Below are 18,362 nucleotides of genomic sequence, written 5' to 3'. Positions count from 1 at the left end.
CTCCTAACATCTGGATCAATGAGACCTTGGTCGTATTTTAAAAGTTAGATTTTCATTCATTCTCCTCAAAAAGAAAATAATTTAACTTATTTTTCTTTTATCAAGAGTAAAATTAAAGAAATTTTAATAAATAAAATTCAGATAAAGGTTAACAAATTTAGAAAATGCTGCTGAATGCAGTAACAAGACACATCATCTTAGGTTTAAAGTATTATCCCTATGTGGAATATTTGCTTAATATTGAAGTTTCATTTTAAAAGGAAATGTAAATCATTTGGTAGGATTTTTTTTTTTTAATAATAAGAATGAAGCAGGGTGCTCATTGAGATATTTTTGATAATATGAAGTGTTTCAAATTGTTGCCTGATATTCCAAGAAACTTCTCAAATAAAGCACTTTCCTTTCATCAAAGCTTTGAGGAAAATATTTCAAATTTTGAATATAATTTAGTTTCGATAAAAAAAAATATGCTCTCTTAAAGTACATCCATTATTAAAAATTTTAGTTGATACATGGTGTTCATGTACAGGGTAGCACATATTTCTCTTTGAAGAAAAGAAAACAAAATTAGCACTGGGTAATTTATAATAATAATAATAATGAAAAAAAAAGTAGTAATTTAAACCAGTAACACAGCACAGTGCATAAAATAAAATGGTTACATTCTATTAGGCATTTTGGTAAATGTAGAAAGTAGAGGTTCATGCATTTTCAGCAGTTTATTAATTTCTCAACTACTAGCATTTTGATTGGTTCAGCATAAAATAAGCAGTTCAAGTCTTTCTTAATTATTTTCCTTCCAAGAGATACAAATGTGCCATAACCCTTCATGAAAACCCTGTACAATATGACAAAAGAACTATTCCTTTAATAAGACAAATGTTATGTTTCATAAAGAAAATTTCAAAACTATATCTGAATGTTTTGAATTCAGCCACAATCAGCGCAAAGTAAATATTCTTCTCTTCAGGGAAAAATGTCTGTATTCCCTCAGAAAGATCTGGATAAGTGATGAGATGTGATTACAAAGGATAGTAGTAATAAATAGCAGCAACAAAACCTTGGTAAGTTCCTTCCACCGTACGGCTTCGGATAGTAACTGAAACTCCACAAAAGCAAAGCCGCGAGATGCACCTACAACACCATGTATAAAGTGATATAAAACATCAACATTCATGTACTTACAGATACAACAAACGTGTATGAATAAAGTATCTTTTAAAACTTACCAGAGAAATTAAAAGTTATAAATAAGAATAAAACATTTCATTTAAAATAAAAAGCACACATTTGTTAGAAAATCACTATTAAACTCATTGCTTGTCTATTAACGTTCATAAATGCACATACCTTCCCGACTGTTCTTCACATTTAAAATGTCTGTAATGATCAGACCATGTTTTAGGCTTTAATATATTTTATTTGCCTCAGAAAACACTTTGGCAATGCACTTATACTCATAAAAGCTTCTTTGTATAAATACATCAGTTGCATAAAGGAGAAAATATTAATCTTCAAGGCAGGGAAAAATATTTCAGAAATTGTAAACCTGTGCAAGCTCACCTGAATATAATTATATTTTCCAGTTTATTTCAAGTGTTTGCAGAACAATTAATTTTATCTGTTCGAATAGGAAAGAAATTCATTCTAAATAAGTACTTAAGGTAATTTTTTTTTCAGTAAAAAAAAAAAAAAAAGGGACACAGCAAAAAGATGGGAATTTTTAAAAATCTATTTCTCAACACACTGCTAAACAGAATAATTCCATTTGAATTACTACTCTGCTTTAGTAAAGCAATGCTATTTTATCAATCTATTCATTACACTTACATATTTACAGACTGATATATTCAAAATGGGAATACAGTTTTTAAAATACCTAAGGTTACTTTCCACTATGATGCACAGAAGCATATGCAAATATATCAGGACCTATTATTATTTTACACACACAGAGAGATGCATACATACAAACATACCAAAAATGTGATCCTTCACAAGTTTGATTAGAATTAATGTTTGTATACAACTTTTAGGCTGTAAAGAAATTTGCATGGATATACAGAAAAATGTTTTAATGTTCAATTAAAAAAAAAGAAAATCAAGACTTCAAATAGAAGAAAAGAACGCAACAACAAGCTCTCTGACGCTTTAACAACTAACAAATATTAGCTGAAATAAACAACTATTTCTATGAGTTATTTAACATAGCACATTTTAGAAAGAAATAAAAAGATAATATTCTCACCTGTTCCTTTTTCTCTAATTAAACGAATATCCTTTGGTTCAAGTCCATATCTCAGAACTTCTTCACGTATCTAAAATATACAGACGACACCAAGTAAATACTTTAAAATGACACTTGTACTAAACTTCATTTTATTAGGGGAAAATCTTAATTTCACCCGCTAAAAAACAAAACACAGTAAAATCTCAATATATCTCGAGGAAAATTCGAGATATCGATTTTTCAATTTATCAAGGTTTAAAAAAAGTTACACTAGTAACTCTCACAATTACACACACCTACGCCATATGCATTTATATATGAACTATGGGACCACTTTGATTTACGATCAATAAAGTAGTCTTCAATATTTTACTAGACTTGAAATTTTATAATTGTCAAAAGTGCACAGGATGAGATTTTGAAATGAACAATAATTTCAACTTTGTTTTTTTCACTTAAAAATTTAAAAATTCTAATTTTATCTTCAACCAGTAGCTCCCCACATTCAAAAAGTTCTCAGCAGCTATTTTGTAGGAGGAAGTGGTTTTTTTTTGGGGGGGGGGGAGTAGGAAATAAGAAGTTAAAAATAAAAAAAGTAGGAAAAAAATAGGAAGGGATACGACTACAGCGATTCCCAACCCATGGGCCACGAACAGAATGTTACTGGGCCGTGGACACTGGTCAAGAATCTGACACATCAAGATAAATCTTGGAGTCTCCCAAGATTAGTGGATGTCCGTTTTTTGCGAAAATTCAATTATTAGATGTACCGTCACTCAAAAGTTCTCCCTTGCTTTTAACCAATAAAGAACTTTAAAGTTAGGATTTTCAAATATTTCTTAAGAATTTTTTCCTATTATTGAGTATGAAATCTAATGAATCAGAAACTCTTTAAAGATAATTGGCGAAAATAAGTAGCATTAGCTTCAAGTTAAAAATGTTCCTCCTTTGTTGAACTGGCATGACTAAAAATTGAATTAAGACACTTCAGGGGCTTTTCGACAGCCTAAATATTAGAATGAGGCTTGTCATTGCATTAAATAAAAAAAAAGTGCAGAAATGCATCGCATGTAGCGAGTTATTTAAGACTAATAAACCTACCATTTTTAATCCAGATATCATATCCCTAGTAGAGGAGAAACAGAAAATCTCATGCAGTTATAATTTTGATGACTTTTACAATTAAGGTTAGTTATATGAGCAGAAGAGCAGATCACTCTCCCTCCAGAAAGTAAATTTTGGCTGTGCAAGTATTATGTAGTAGTTAGTGGGCCTCAATGGTGTTTTCTGCAAAACTGGTGGGCCGCACAACTAAAAAGGTTGGGAACCGCTGGACTACGCACACATAAGGAGGAAACAAATTTAGCATAAATTTTTATTTCTATTAAGTATTAAAAGGATTTAATGAAAGACCAGCAAAAACAAAACGAAAGAAACAAGCTGACAATTATCAGTAAGGATACTGACTGGAAATAAACTGGTGGAAACAAATATATTGATTACAAAAAATATGAAAATAAAATCCAAACAAAGAAACACCTTTCAACAATACAGTAATCAAAAATTTAACTGTGAAAGAATAAAATATAACATAGCGATCGCAAAAACAACAATAATAATAATAATATTTTGGTGCAATAAAACCATTTTTGTTAAAGATTTGTTTTGTCAAAAACAAAAACATTCCTTCGAGAGCATTCATTTATCACTTGAAAATACTAACACTTTCAGTTCCTGTTGTCATGAACGAACAAAAAGGGAAGCAAATATTAAATTAGTTTTAGTTAAAAAAATAATCAGAAGTTGATATGCATTTTAGCATAAACAGGGAAGATGTTTGAATTTGAAAAAAAAGGGAAAAAGACTGAAAATGCAGAACTAAAAATACTAAAATAAATCTGTTCTTAAATAAGGGACATCAATATAGATAATTAAACTAAATAAAAAACGAAATAAGTAAACTAAAGGGTTTGTATTATGTTATGTATTTTTAGAATTCAACATAAATTTTTGTTTCAGGCACGTCATTTAAGGGGGGTCAGTGGGTCAATTTCGCCCCTCCTCGGCTTTAGAAAATCAATGTTTAATTATACAAGTTTGTGCGGATTTTGCTGTTTTCAGATAAATTTGCATTCAGTATACATCCTTTGCTAGACACCCCCGGGGAAAAAATCAAAATGACAGGACAGTTTTAATTTTAACCAAGCAATAAAAACAAATATTGTTTTATTGGTTTGATGATTTTTTACCTCTTTCTGTCACGGGAAAAAAAAGGGAAAAATCCATCATGGTGAACATAGCATTTTTATCAAAGACAAATAGTCCAAGAGCCCATGAGTGGCAGATCTACATCATAGTATCAAGGCCCAAAATTTTTCTGCATAAGGACATTACAGCAGGTAAGAAAGGTTCACTATTATTAAGGCTGAGTTGAGCTGTCTTTGGCAGGAAACACGTGGCAAAGGTGAGGAAGATTGCTGCAAAAAGCTAAAGTTCCATGTCTTGTGATCTGGTGGTCCCCATCCAACCATCTCTGATTTGGAGGACATTCTACAAAGGTACAGACATGCCTTTGAAACTAACCTACGCAAATTTTCAGCTTCCAAGACACAAATCATGAGGAATGAGGATCTAGGATAACTTAAATATGTAAAAAAAAAAGTGGACTACAAAATAGCCTCTAATGGCGAAATCGTGCCAAACATGGCAATTCGTTTCAGAAAGGGGATCTGCCATTTTGGAGCCCTTTATTTTAGTTGATCCTAGATCCTCAGGATTTGGGTCTTGGAAGCTGAAAATTTGTATCGGTGAGTTTCAAAGGCATGTCTGCACCTGTATAAAATTTCCTTCGAACCGGAGATGGTCAGGTGGAGATGGCGAGGTCACTTGACTTGGAATGACTCAGTTTTTGACGCTATTATTTAAGCTAAGCGCGACTCAGCTTAAATAATAGTGAACCTTTTTTACCTGCTGTCCTTACGCAGAAAATTTTTGGGCCTTTATACTATGACGTATGTTTGGTACTCATGGGCTCTTACTCTAATGTTTCTCTGTGCATAAAAGGAAAGGCATGTAGTTTCTCTCAATCCTCACCATACCACAAAAATATTCATTTGGAAATTGTTCATGAAATTGAGAGTGAGGGGGGAGCACCTAGCATCAAACGCCTGCATATATCTTCCCCCCCCCCCTTGATCAGGCACCCTGAGTACAATAATTTGCAGTAGATATGCCACATCAGTATAATTGCCGCACCCCGAAAAGAGTAAGAGTCTGTCAAAAAAGTTTTAAATGTATTGTCATAAACGCAGCACATAAAAATGATGAGCAACTCCTCGATATTGATGATACATCAGAGTAGAAAATACCCATTAAAAAGAAAATATAGTACATATTTGCTTGTGGCTCCGTCCCCCAACTTTAAAAAATGTGACAAAATAAAAACGGAATCTCGCGTTTTGCCCATCTAGGTTTTGCCATGTTTTTTTTTTTTTTTGCAAATACACGCTTTGCAAGGAAAGAAAATTAAAATTTTCATTTTATAATCATATTTACGATTTAGAATGAACAATAATCATATTTATGTATGAAAAAGCTAGTTTCCTCAATTATTTTTGAAGTAGTCCATTTTTTGCGAATTTCCGTCATCTGTCACTTTTATTTTGTACTAACATCAATAAAATATGTACAGTGTACAAGTTTTTCATTTTTTTGCTTCCTTACGTTCCTTTTAAGGTTTTACATTGCTTTTCTGTTTAAATAGAGCTCCATTTCACTTGTAATCAACTATATAAAAATTGGTGAATAGGAAATTCGGCTTCTCCTGCACTTTTTGATCAGTCAGCCATTTATATTAATTAAAGCTTCTAATTGAAGGGTAAATATACAATTGCATCAAAATGTGCTAGTATCGATTTCTTTATTGTTTCGGTAAAACAGTAGGACTGAAGGGGCGATAAAAGGAAAAATTGATCATATCATAAAATGCCGCTACAGCACAAAAGTCACGAAAATTGAACTTTTAAATACGCAAACGCCATGGTGTTCCTTCCAGAAATTACTGTAGTCAGTCAATGAAAAGCTCAGGATCCGCTTGTTTCTTTTGCTTTTCAAAATTGAAACATGCAGAAAATTACCGGTGCGGCATTGTAAAAATAAGAATCAATGCACAATTAGAAGTGCCACACTCAAGAAAGAATAAGTAGGAAAATAAGGAGAGAGTTCTAAAATGTAGGAACAAGTAGGAAAAATAGGAACTCTTCAGGGTCTGTGCATTTCGGTTTTCGCTTGAAAACTGATGGATGAAAAATCGAACCCCTTTCCTCAAAGCGGACAACATGTTCAAGAGAAAAGTACTAAGATTCTAAACTCTGGAAAAAACACAGCACCCCCTCATACCAATGCTTCCCTATTTTCTTGCTCCAATACCCTATTCACAAAATTTCCAAGAAAAAGGATGAAAAATGTCAAGCAATTGTGACTAGTTTTACTACAAAAATTGCCAAAGAAACACAACTGAACTTGCTTCTGTGCAAAAATTTCGACATATCAAGGGTTTCGAAAAATAAATTTCAAGATAACTATGGAAAATACATAGGGTTTTTTATAGAAAACGCAGGGGAAATTTTATTTTTCGAGACATCAAGAGTTTTGAGATAAGGAGGTTCGATATATCAAGGTCTTTTTAATATATAGGCATAATTTTTAGGGGTATAATCATATAGTTACTTTGTTCTTTAATATAGCAATATTAGCAACACAAAAGTTACTTTTCTGTTTCGTTCTGTACCGAATAGGTTAGATAATGTATGGCATAAAACAACAGAAATTCAACGGAAGAATAGTTTTCAAAGTGCTTGCAAAATAATCCATTGACTTACTTCATTTTCAGTGACAGACACATCAAGGCCTCGTACCATGAGGGTATTATTTGGTATTTCTTCACGCCAATCTCGTTCTCGTGGCATTCTCTCACGATCCCTGTCTCGTCGATCATCATCTCTGTCATATGATCGATCTCGCGTACGATCACGACCTCTATCTCTGTCCCGACTACGGTCTCGCCCTCGATCATAATCTCTCTCACGATCATATCTGTCTCTTTCATATCTGCGAGATCGCCGATCTTCATCATCATACCCGTAAGAATCTCTTCGACTAAATTTTCGATCATGAGGGCTATCTGCGGAACTGTTTCCAGAATAATTATCATTCCTAAAGTTTCCAGAGAACTGATTCTAAAAGTAAAAAAACAATCATTAATCAAAAACAAACAAACAAACTAAAACTATAAAAAGGCCATTAAGCACTAAACACTGTTCCTTTAAACTACACTGACACTGTGACATATATTTTTAATCTTTTCTTTGTGTTAGTTTTTTTTTTCACCGGTTGCCAATTAATTTTACAATAAAACAGCATCTATTAAATGCACTTAAGTTTGGGGATTTAATGAGTATCTGGCCAATATTTTCCATTCAACCCTTTGGTAGAATATTTGACTTGATCAAATATTGATTACACAAGTTGATTGAATACTAGAATAGCTGTGTATGCATGCATGTAACTATAAAATAAAAGAGAAAAAAAAACTTTCTATTTAAAATCTCACAATTTGTAAAAACAAAAAAGAATAAATAAATAATTAGAGAGAAAAAAAAAGTTGATTTCTGTCAAAAAAATTCATTGAACTATTTCTCAAAAATCATTTTATTCAAAATTAATGGCTGAGTGATGATTAGAATAATTTGGATAATTTTTGGTGTTTTTAATAAAGAAAAGTGTTACTTTTTAAAAATAGGGTTAAAAGTATTATATATTTCGGTTTAAATGGAAGAATAATATAGATTGCATATGTACTATTAAACATTAAATTTTTTTGTTTTGTTTTCTAAGAAAATATAGCAAGTAACTTATGTCTTAATTTGTAAATATTCAATTTTTCCTTTCTTTCTCGGAAAAACAACTCCCCCCCCCCCCTCAATTGTAGCAATAAATTTCCAGAAACTTTGCATCTCTACTTGAGGCAAATTTTGCTGGGTGCATAAATAAACAACCAACAGTGGCGGCTCGTGCCTTGAAAAAGTGAGGGGGCCAGATCATGGATGCACTAACCCCCCCTCCCCTGGTTTTTGAAAAAAATAAATAAAATAAAGGGTTTTTTTTTTACAAATCTTTTTTTTTTTCAATGTTTAAACTTTCTTGAAATAATTATTTGTTTTAAATAAATAAAAATAAATAAATTGGAAACACAGGAGAAGCTACACAATACTTAAACTAATGAGTAAATCATGAAAGATATTTATCTCATGTTTATGTCCATGATTACCGGCAGGGTGTGGTGCACTTTCACCCACTGAATTTCAAAAATAAAATTTAATTAATCAGATAGGGAAAAGATAAGGATACATCACGAAAATTATTAATCACACGTTTGTATCCAGCACGCTTTCGGGCGCTGTGGCACGCCTTCCTTGCAGCACCAATGAGGGGCTGCAAGATAGGCACTTTCACCCCCTAGATTTTCAAAATAAATAAATTAATTTTTAATTTTTTAAAGACCAATTATTTTGAATGAGGAAAATTAATCTTATTTTAAGCAGAGTACAAATTACAAAAGTGCAAAAATATTATGATCAGAGAAATGTGTAAAAATTATAAATTAATTGAAAAGATGAAAATATATCTCAGTATTCGGATTTAAAATAAATAAAATGAAAATAAACTAGATTTGAAAAGAAAAAACAAAAATAAATAAATTAAAAAACCAATAAAAAAAATCTTAGGGATTTACATGCGGGTGCCTTCTGCATATATATCTGCTGGCACCCGTGGGCAAGATTCAGAGTTTTTATGCAGGCAGAAAAAAAAATCGAATTCTTTTTATTTTCTTCAAATTACTGATAATTTGTCACATTTTCTTAAAAACAAAAAGAGCAGTAAATTAAAATGATAATTTCTACATAACAATGGGAAGACATTTTTGAATTAAAAAAAAACCTTGTAACGAAATATGAACATACGTTCATACAACACACAACAGTGGCGCAACTAGAAAATAATTTTTATGGGGAGAGGGGAGGAGCATAATAGGAAAAAAATCTCATCAATTTGATTGATTTCATTGCTCATTAAATCTCTCAATTTTGAAACTTGCAATGTCAAAAACGCAATTTTAGATGGTCTTTGGTGATGTTAGGGGAAAGAATGGTACAGGGGACTCAGCGGAAATTGAAGCTGTAAAACGTGGTTAAAAGCATATTTATTGACGTTAGGGTAAGGGATGAAGTTCCAGGACTCTCCTCGATCTTTTTTTTCCTTTTTGGAAAATAAATAAAAATAAATTCCTCCTCCCATCCCCCCCCTTAAATTTTTTGAAATTGCAGTTTCAAAAACCAATTGTAGACAAACTTTGAAGATTTTTACGGGAAAGGGTTTTGGAGCTCTCCCCTGGAATTTTTTCAGAATTGAAGTTCAAAATCTTAAGCAGAATATTCTGTGATCAGGGTCGGACTGGCTATGCGGGCATTTGGGCAAATGCCTGGTGCACTGCTCCAAAAGGCGTCGGTCGACTGTCAACTTTTTTTTAATGAAAAATTTTATTGTATTAATTTTTGTAAGTTCAGAAATGAAGGATTTGTTTGGCCTGCAATAGAAAATATCGGAAAGGAAAAAAAGCTATTTTTAGACTTCCTGTAATTCACCCCATAGGGCATCGTTAGCACTTCTTATCTATATGACTATTGCGGGGAACGACCATACGAGAAGAGATGGGGCAGAGCCGAGTGCCACAAATTTTGGATCAGAGAATCTTCACTAAGATTCGCGGCGAGGGGTCCCGGCAGAGCATTGGCTACCTGCGATCGGCCTGCTCTGTGTGTATCGCAGATAGCCATGGGCAGAGGATCCCACAACTCACATTACAAGCAAATGAGCCACATCTCCTTTTTATTTATCAGCAGGGAGCAGGTACAGTACTCAACTGTCAACTCACATGTGGAACATCTTACCGTTTTTGTTTCCAAAAGTGCTTTAAGTCCCCCCAAATACTGAGAGACGTCGAAAATTGCTTAAAATTGCGGTTTTGGAGCTTCAATCTTCAAAAATTACTGTCCCGACTAATATTATAAAATATGAAAAGCAAGAAATAACATCAAAATATGGTCTAACATCGTGATTTTAAGGCTTGAATTTCAGAAGATATTGTACCTATACTGCCTTTTTCTAACATCATACACAATTAAGTTTTTTAAACCATAATTTTCAAAAATGAAGTGGAATAAATAGCTCCTGAATATAAATTATTGCATAGTTTTTAGGAGCAAAATTTTGAAAAATTTTCCAGGGCAGAGAACCAGAACTTTCTTTCTGTAAAATCTTCAAAGATTGTCTACAATGGAATTTTTCAAACTTCAATTTTGAAAACTTGCAGGGGGGAGGAGGAATTGATTTCGCTATTAAAAAGAAATCGATTGGGACAGTCCCGAGTTCCATCAGTTACCCAAACGTCAATAAATATGGCCAATAATCGCGTTTTTAAGGCTTCAATCTCTCTTGGATGAGTGGTCAGAGAGCAAAAAGGGAGAAATAATAATAAAAAAAAAAATCGTAAGGGGGTTGGTATCCAAAACCGCATCAAAATAGAACCTGAAAGTCATATTCAAAACTTCAATAAAAAATGGCTAATTTACCAGTTTTAAAGGTAATACGTATTTAATTAAGTATAAGTAATAATTTTGTACAGTTTGCTGCATTGTACCATTTATTGCAAGAGTGTTTATTAATAAATAAATCTAAATTTTGAAAAAGAGGCAACAATTTCTAACTCCTGTGTTATTGAACAAAGGGTTGGTGGAGTCAGAGGTCAATCTTGGCTGCATCACACAATAGTGTCAACTTTTCATTTTTTTTTAGAGAAATACATTTTTTTCATTACAAACATTTGAGTTTATAGTGTTAAACGAGAACATAAATTTTAAAATTAGGCCTGTTTGTAAAGTAAAAATATACAACAGAGAGAAAAATCTAAAATTTCTTTATGTGGTTGAACATACTTTTCATAATAAGAATTGAAAATAAATAAATATATATGTATCTAAACGATTGGTTATCTTTTTCCTTGCATTGGAACCCAAAATTTGTCTTTAAAAACTTCCTAATACAATTTCGGAATCAAAAGAACTTGCAGCCGCCTCATTTAATCTTGAAATCTCAAAACTTTTAACAGGCTGTAAAGCCTAAACTGTTTGAGATTCACCATAAATATTTTTTACTTTCTTAAATACACAAAAAAAGTAACCATGCCAAGTTTCAATAAAATTCGAGATTGTGGGTGCTATGCCACATTTTTTTGATTGACTTTTGCATTTTTTCTAAAATAAATTAAATAAAAATATTATTGAAATTTTGAATAAAATAAGCAGATATAAGGTAGCATATAGTGAAAAACCACCCAACATTAAAAATAATTGAAAAACTTGCAGGATGCAAAAAGATTGAAATCTCAAACGAGGCATGCAAATTTCGGCACAGCACGTGTTTGACATCATTGGCATGATTCCAAAACATACGTTTTTGGCAGATATCGCGGAGGATAAAGATTCAAGGGAGAAAAATAAAAGAAATAAGAAATCAAGGACCAAAATTTTGTAAAAATCGTATTCCCCCCCCCCCCCCCGATTTTTTGAGAAAAATAAGGCCTGAAAGAGGCAAAAAAAGGAGGAAATGTTCTAAAAGCCAACAGAAAAAGCCGGAAAAATCTTATCCCGGATCTCTAGAAATTTCCGCTGAGATCACTGTACCTCCCCCCCTAACATCAACAAAGAAAGTCTAAAATAGCGTTTTTAACACTATAATTTTTTTTTTAATTTCCGAGGGAGAACACCCGTACCCCTCTTGTCAGGTAAAAAAGATTTTCAGACAGGATTTTTTTCAATGTGCCTCCCCCACCCTCCAAAAAAAAAACTTATTTCTGATTGTGCCACTGTACCAGGTATATTTCAAACACATACTGCTGCCGCAAAAAATGATTTAAAAAAAATTATTTGCTTTTTTTCAGAAAAATTCTATTTATTGCTTTAATGAATATTAGCTGATTATACTTAAATCAATATTTCGTCATCTATTTTTAATATTAAATTGATTAGTTATTCAGTTTAAAATAAATTATGAAATCTCTTTATAATTTATGTTTCTGAATATTAATTAAATATTTAATTAATAATGAATGTGAGAGTTGTTTTTTTTTTTAAAAAACTGGAGAGGAGCCGATCTTCTCTAAATGCCTGAACCGAATCTTATTCCCTGTCCGGCCCTGTCTGTGATATTATAAAGATGGGTTCGGTGACTATTCCACTTAAAATTTTCATAAGTGTGGCTGTTTAATAAACCTATTTTTTGATGATATTAAAGAAAGGTGGTTCAGGGACGCTTAGTCGAATATTTTCTGAAAATGAAGTCTTAAAAATGAGACTGTAGGACTATATTTGGTAACATAAGGGACATCAATCTTTCGAAATTAAAGCTCCAAAAACGCTATTTTAAGCAATTTTTGTCGCAATTTTAAGCGACATTGTAACTTATTCGGAAAAATAATGATTTCTTCCCTAAATTGTCATTATAGTACACTAATAACTTGAAAACAAATAATCAAGAAAGGAGCAAACGGTCTAATCTTGTGCAAATGAAGGTTTCTGCCTTCACTGCATGTTGTTTGTTTTACATAGCCTGAATTGCGTAAAACGAACATTCAAGCTATGTAAAATAGACAACATACAAGCAGGCTAAGGGTCCCGGCGAATCCTGCAGTAAATATTGAGGTTCAATGTCTTTGTGTTAACGGAAACACACACACATATAATCTACGGCCTCATTAATTTAACTTTTTAAACAGATAATTTGCGGATTATACGCAGGAAAATACGGTTCAATCCATCCCCTTCTTAATTTCAAACATGTACGTACAAAAAGAAAGAAAATTAATAAAAATATATAAATTATTGTCCTCTGGCCCCTCCCACGAGCTGCCATTGACAACGAATATCAATAATATGATGCAGGGTTTCGCGTAGGAGGTTATGAATACACAACTTGGAGTGTGTATGTTTTCTGCCGACTCAGCCTTACACGGGATGCACTGTACATAGCTAGAATAATGTAACAAATTTTTAAATAATTAAGAAAATCGTGAGAAATCTGAGTCAGACAATTGCTTTCTCTACCCCCAAGTTTCCATAAATGATCGCCTTGTACTTCCACATAAATTTCAAAAAAAAAAAAAAAAATGCATTTATCAAATAACAATAGGTGTCCAATAACTTAATACAGTAATAAAAAAAAGTTAAGTATCTGGTTGTTTGAAACTGTACACAGTTAACATTGTAAGATAAAAATACTAAGTATCTGCGCACATAGCTCAAAATTATCTTCAGGAATGAAATTCCATATGCAGTGGGTAGGTAAAATTTTCATTAAGAAAATGCCTTTTGCTTTCAATCATGTATTCGTAATATTTGTGTGGCACAAAAGTCAAACCATTAGATAAGATTTAGACTACTATTTTGGATGGCAATGAGAAAAGTCATATGTTGAATAAGTTGATAGTAAATCATTAATGCAAACAACAATGCACAAGATTTAAGTATCAAATTTAGTTTTGTCACAGCACCATTGATGACCATATACTCCCAAACAATATTTGATGACCAAAAAGGATTCAATCTATCTTGGAGATAAATTTGTGGAATCAAAATAGGAAAAGTTAACTTGCTTATCCCAAAGCTTAGTTCTCAACAGTGAGCATGAAATCTTGGAAAAGGACAAGACAGCATCAAATTGTGCAACAAATAAATCATTTCTGCACTGAAACACTCTAACAAAAAGAGGCGGAAATTCATAGTCAATGAGTAAAATGATGCAACATTCTTATTTTGTTTGTATCAATATGACACATGCAATGAAACTTAAATTTCTAATTTTGTTTGTCCCATTTAAATTATCATCTTATCTTGATTGTTTTTCCAACAGGAAAAAATATTCTAATGGTTGCACAAAATATAAAATGCGTGATAATGACACCTTTAAGTTGAGCAAGAAAGTTTCCTTCAGACTTAACTTTCCTTCAAAAGTTAATATTAGGTCGCATGTAAGAAGCCTGAATACATTATTTAAATTTTATGCAATATATAGAAAATAGGTGCAGAGTTAGTTCTTACTTAATCTTATAAGGAATGGGCTGTGGAATGATAACATCTTTTTTAGTTCTATATCTGTCTTTGTCAATATCAAACGAACAGCAGAATTGCACTGATATAATATACCCCCCCCCCATTCGTTAAAACTTTTTTTATTGTAATAGAAGTACAAGAAGGATTTCTCAAACGAGAACATTACTACACCAGTTTCAGTTTATCATTGCAAAAAAATATTGACGAAAAATCCAGAATTCAGAAGTTCAAAAGCAATTTAATTGTAATTTTAAAGATGGAATAGCACATACTAATGCAATTACTTCAATAAAGTGAAAATAATAAATTTCTTAATTCAAATTAAGATAGCTGGAAACGTTTTAGATAATTAAAAGATTTTAAACGCAGAAAAAACCCAATAAAAGCTTATTTACAAACAATAATCTTTCACCTTATGATGAAATCAAGAAACCATTACAAAATATTGAAAGAATCAACGAAAATAAGACTACTTATAATGCAACAGAAAAAGTTCAATTTCTGGAAAAATCCGAACTGTTCATAGAATTGGAATTATGATATAAAGTCATCTCAATTAAAAACTTACTCTGGTGGAGGATGAACTCATATCAAGAGGAATTGGACCAGAAAAAATTGCCGGATTTATGTCAGTCTGAAAACAGAAAATATTCATCTATTGGAATCTTTTAATTCCATAATTAATTACCCGATACAACATATCCTAACATACATCTAATTTCAGATATTAAAACCTCATCATATTCAACATTTTTTATTTTAGCAGAGAAGCAAATAGGGAAATTGATTGAAAACTCAATCATCACTTACTGTGAACTGAAGAAGAGGAAGTTTTTGTCTTGAGCTGCCTATGTTTTCAGAAATTCCATTGCCATTCTGAAAGATAGTAATTAAAAAAAATTTACAATTAAAAAAGAAACCATAAAAGAGGTCTTCAATACTATGTTCACGTTCATTATTTTGACACAAATATGATAAACTAAAGATCTTTACTTTTTGACTAAAAGTTGCCTTAGACACGTAAAGTTGAAACTCACCAAATACTCCCTTTTTCATCACCCGTGACAAACCTATTTTTACCTACCCCAAGTTAATTACTAAGAAAATATCAATACTACTTTTTTACTTTTTATATATATTTTTTATTAGTGAATCAGAATGGTATGAGAAGGTATAACGATGCAATAAAAACCATCAATAATTCTTTTTAAAAAAACATTGGGGGGGGGGGGGAGATTACATCGTGGATAATGGTGAAATTCGACATTACTTTTGTTTTATTAAAGTTTCGAATATCCTGGAGAATCTGTGTTGTTGCGATCTGTGAATGTATTTTCCAAATACTGGTCTGTCAAACGTATTCTTGTTTTTCACATGGTTAAAAAAACTGTTCACATTAGTGGGCACTATCAAACATAGAAGATATGAACAATGCATCTTTACGTATTATTCAATCTTTTTATACGGACCCATACTTCCAACACAGCTTTATTAATAAAAGCATTTCAAAAAACATACATTTTACTGCTGAGTCACACTGCAAATCTACAAATTCAAATTGAAGTTCATGTCCCCCAAGAATAGCGAGGAGAACATTCCTAATTATTTAATAAGTTTATAAGACTGTTAGTTAAACAGGTTGGAGCAAACATGCAGCTTTTATGAAAGGAAATGTTTTTGTTGATTTTAAATTATTGCAAAAACTTTCAATGCAGCAGATAAAGAATACTACAGTAAAACCTCTGTGAGCAGCCACCGCGTAAAATTTTGGCCGTTCAGAAGGGATGGCCGCTTTAAAGAGTTTTAGTTACAGTTGCAATATAATTTAAAAAAAAAAAAACTATAATCAAGTCTAACACATAAACTGAAGTTCAAGACTTTCTTAAGGAAAACTAGTATTTCACTAGGGGGCACTATTTATCCACCCCTCCCCTCCAGTTATTTCTGTATCCGCCCCTGGGCAGTGCTGCAAAAATGCAGTCATAGCAAAGTGTAAAACAACAAAGGCTTCATTTGAATCCTATTCTTCGTCTTGAGCTTGTTCAAATTCATGACACAAATCTGTTTCTAGGCGTATGAGCTGCCTAACACAGTGGCATAAGCAGATGTATTCAAAGAGGCAAGTTTTTCTAGCAACGAATTAATAAAGGGGCTAATCCAAGATTTTTATCTCAATACACTTTGTATGAAAACTTAATGCATCAGCATTCTATTTTTGTTATTTTTTTAAAAATCAATATCATAGTATTTAAAAAAAAAAGGAAACAAAATAGTGCAAGATTATTTTAGTTGTAAAAGCACAAGTATGTCAAAAGTATGTTTTAATTATATCAAAAAGTTTTAAAAAAAATCTGTTATATAAATCGTGTTTAAATATAATGCAAATACTCAGCAAAAAGAAATGAATGAATATTTTGCAGTAGAAAATTTCCCTGGAAAATTTCAAACAAAACAATGTTTTCACTTTGTTTTTTTTTTTTTTGCTAAAAAAAAACATATTATATATTAGCTTAGTAGGCTTTCCACTATGTACTTCTTAAGAAATAATAAGAAAGTTAACAAACAAATGCTAAAAGATTACTACACAATCACTAGCTAAGCCCAACTTCCATGTACACACGAAAAACAAACACAACGAGCTGAAACGTTATAAAAAATGCTATATTCAGACCATGTTTATTCTCCAGTTCAACATTCTATTTCATTAATAATTTTCCAATTTAATCAAGGTGTTTTTTTACATTATTTTTGTTAATGTTCTAATTTTGGGGAAGTGTTAATTATAAATTGGGGCAAAATCGACCTGTATTGGACCTTGAAATTGTAAACTAGAACGATAAATGAGTAAAACATTTCAAAAATTAGTTTTTAAATGATTTTTAATTTTTTTTTACCTTCAAAAAAATTTTTTTTTCAGAATTTCCCAGGGGCTTTGCGGGCCACTTTTGGCCTGCAGGCCATAGAGTGTGTACCCCTGGTTTATTGTATTTTTAAAAAATCTAAAATATACAGAATAAAATCACTTTTGTCAAAGACAAAACTGCTGATCTCAATCTGAAAATCTCAATCACTGAACAAGAAAGGAAGAGCTACAGTCAGATCTAGAAATAGCAGACAAACTCGGTGCTAAGGTTTGGAAATCTCATGGGCAGATCCCGGGAGGCGGCAATGGGGACCATATGGCCCCCTCCGAGAAAATTTCAAAAATAGTTAAAATTCCCTTTTTTTTTCAACAAAAATGCAAAACTTTCTCTTATAATACATACAATATCTAACAATAAGGAAAACAATAGGGGACCATGATCACTCTGAAAAAGTTTCAAAAATAGTCCTCGAAGTCTAACAAGAATATAAAAACAATGCAGGGGAGCCATAAAACCTGTTGGATATAATTTGAGGTTTATGGCCTACAGCTAAGCTGAAAATTAGGCAACTCATTTCCAACTAAAAACTTGAGGTAGTGGTCTGCCCGGAGAAAATAAAACATGAATCATTCTTTACACTGAAAAACATTTATTTGACACATATTGAAAATTGGTTACAACACAATGATTTGTTCCCCGGGAAAAATTAGAAAAAAAGGTCTTACAATGGGTCCATGCATGGATTAAAAGTCCTGTTGGTGTTCCAAGGTGACGTCTCACCGGTCGTTGGACAGCATGGCAATTTCCACGAATTGCAGGCAGGTCGATTCACACCGCGTGAGCCACAGTTCACCACATCAAGGAAAGGTATGCCAGGGATGGACGCGATCTTCTTCCGCAGGAGAACAAAAGACCCACATCAGGGAAACTTAGAACTCTTTGCTTTTGTAGACGTCATCACAACACGCGCTTTCAAACTTAAAACATCATCAGTGCTTTTCCAGGAAAAACCAGACCTCACCAAGAGGCCAAAAAAAATTAGGA

General features: G+C 32.2%; 1 protein-coding gene across 2 annotated transcripts in view; it reads right to left on the bottom strand.

Moving 5' to 3' along the window:
* The window catches only part of LOC129229761 (RNA-binding protein 5-like), a 76,062-nt gene that overhangs the window by 38,271 nt on the left and 19,429 nt on the right, over positions 1-18,362 (bottom strand). The window contains exons 3-7 of one of the 2 annotated variants that reach the window (XM_054864135.1): positions 15,265-15,330; positions 15,023-15,088; positions 7,111-7,467; positions 2,249-2,318; positions 1,061-1,134 (exon numbers count right to left, since the gene is read on the bottom strand). In XM_054864135.1, the coding sequence (XP_054720110.1) occupies positions 1,061-1,134; positions 2,249-2,318; positions 7,111-7,467; positions 15,023-15,088; positions 15,265-15,330 (633 nt within the window). The remainder of the gene's footprint in view (positions 1-1,060; positions 1,135-2,248; positions 2,319-7,110; positions 7,468-15,022; positions 15,089-15,264; positions 15,331-18,362) is intronic. The other variant, XM_054864138.1, reaches the window with a different exon arrangement.

Source organism: Uloborus diversus, chromosome 1, assembly GCF_026930045.1.
Source record: "Uloborus diversus isolate 005 chromosome 1, Udiv.v.3.1, whole genome shotgun sequence".
In the NCBI taxonomy this organism is placed as follows: Eukaryota; Metazoa; Arthropoda; class Arachnida; order Araneae; family Uloboridae; genus Uloborus; species Uloborus diversus.
Note: the sequence above shows the minus strand (reverse complement) of the source record. Positions and strands in the feature narration are given on the sequence as shown.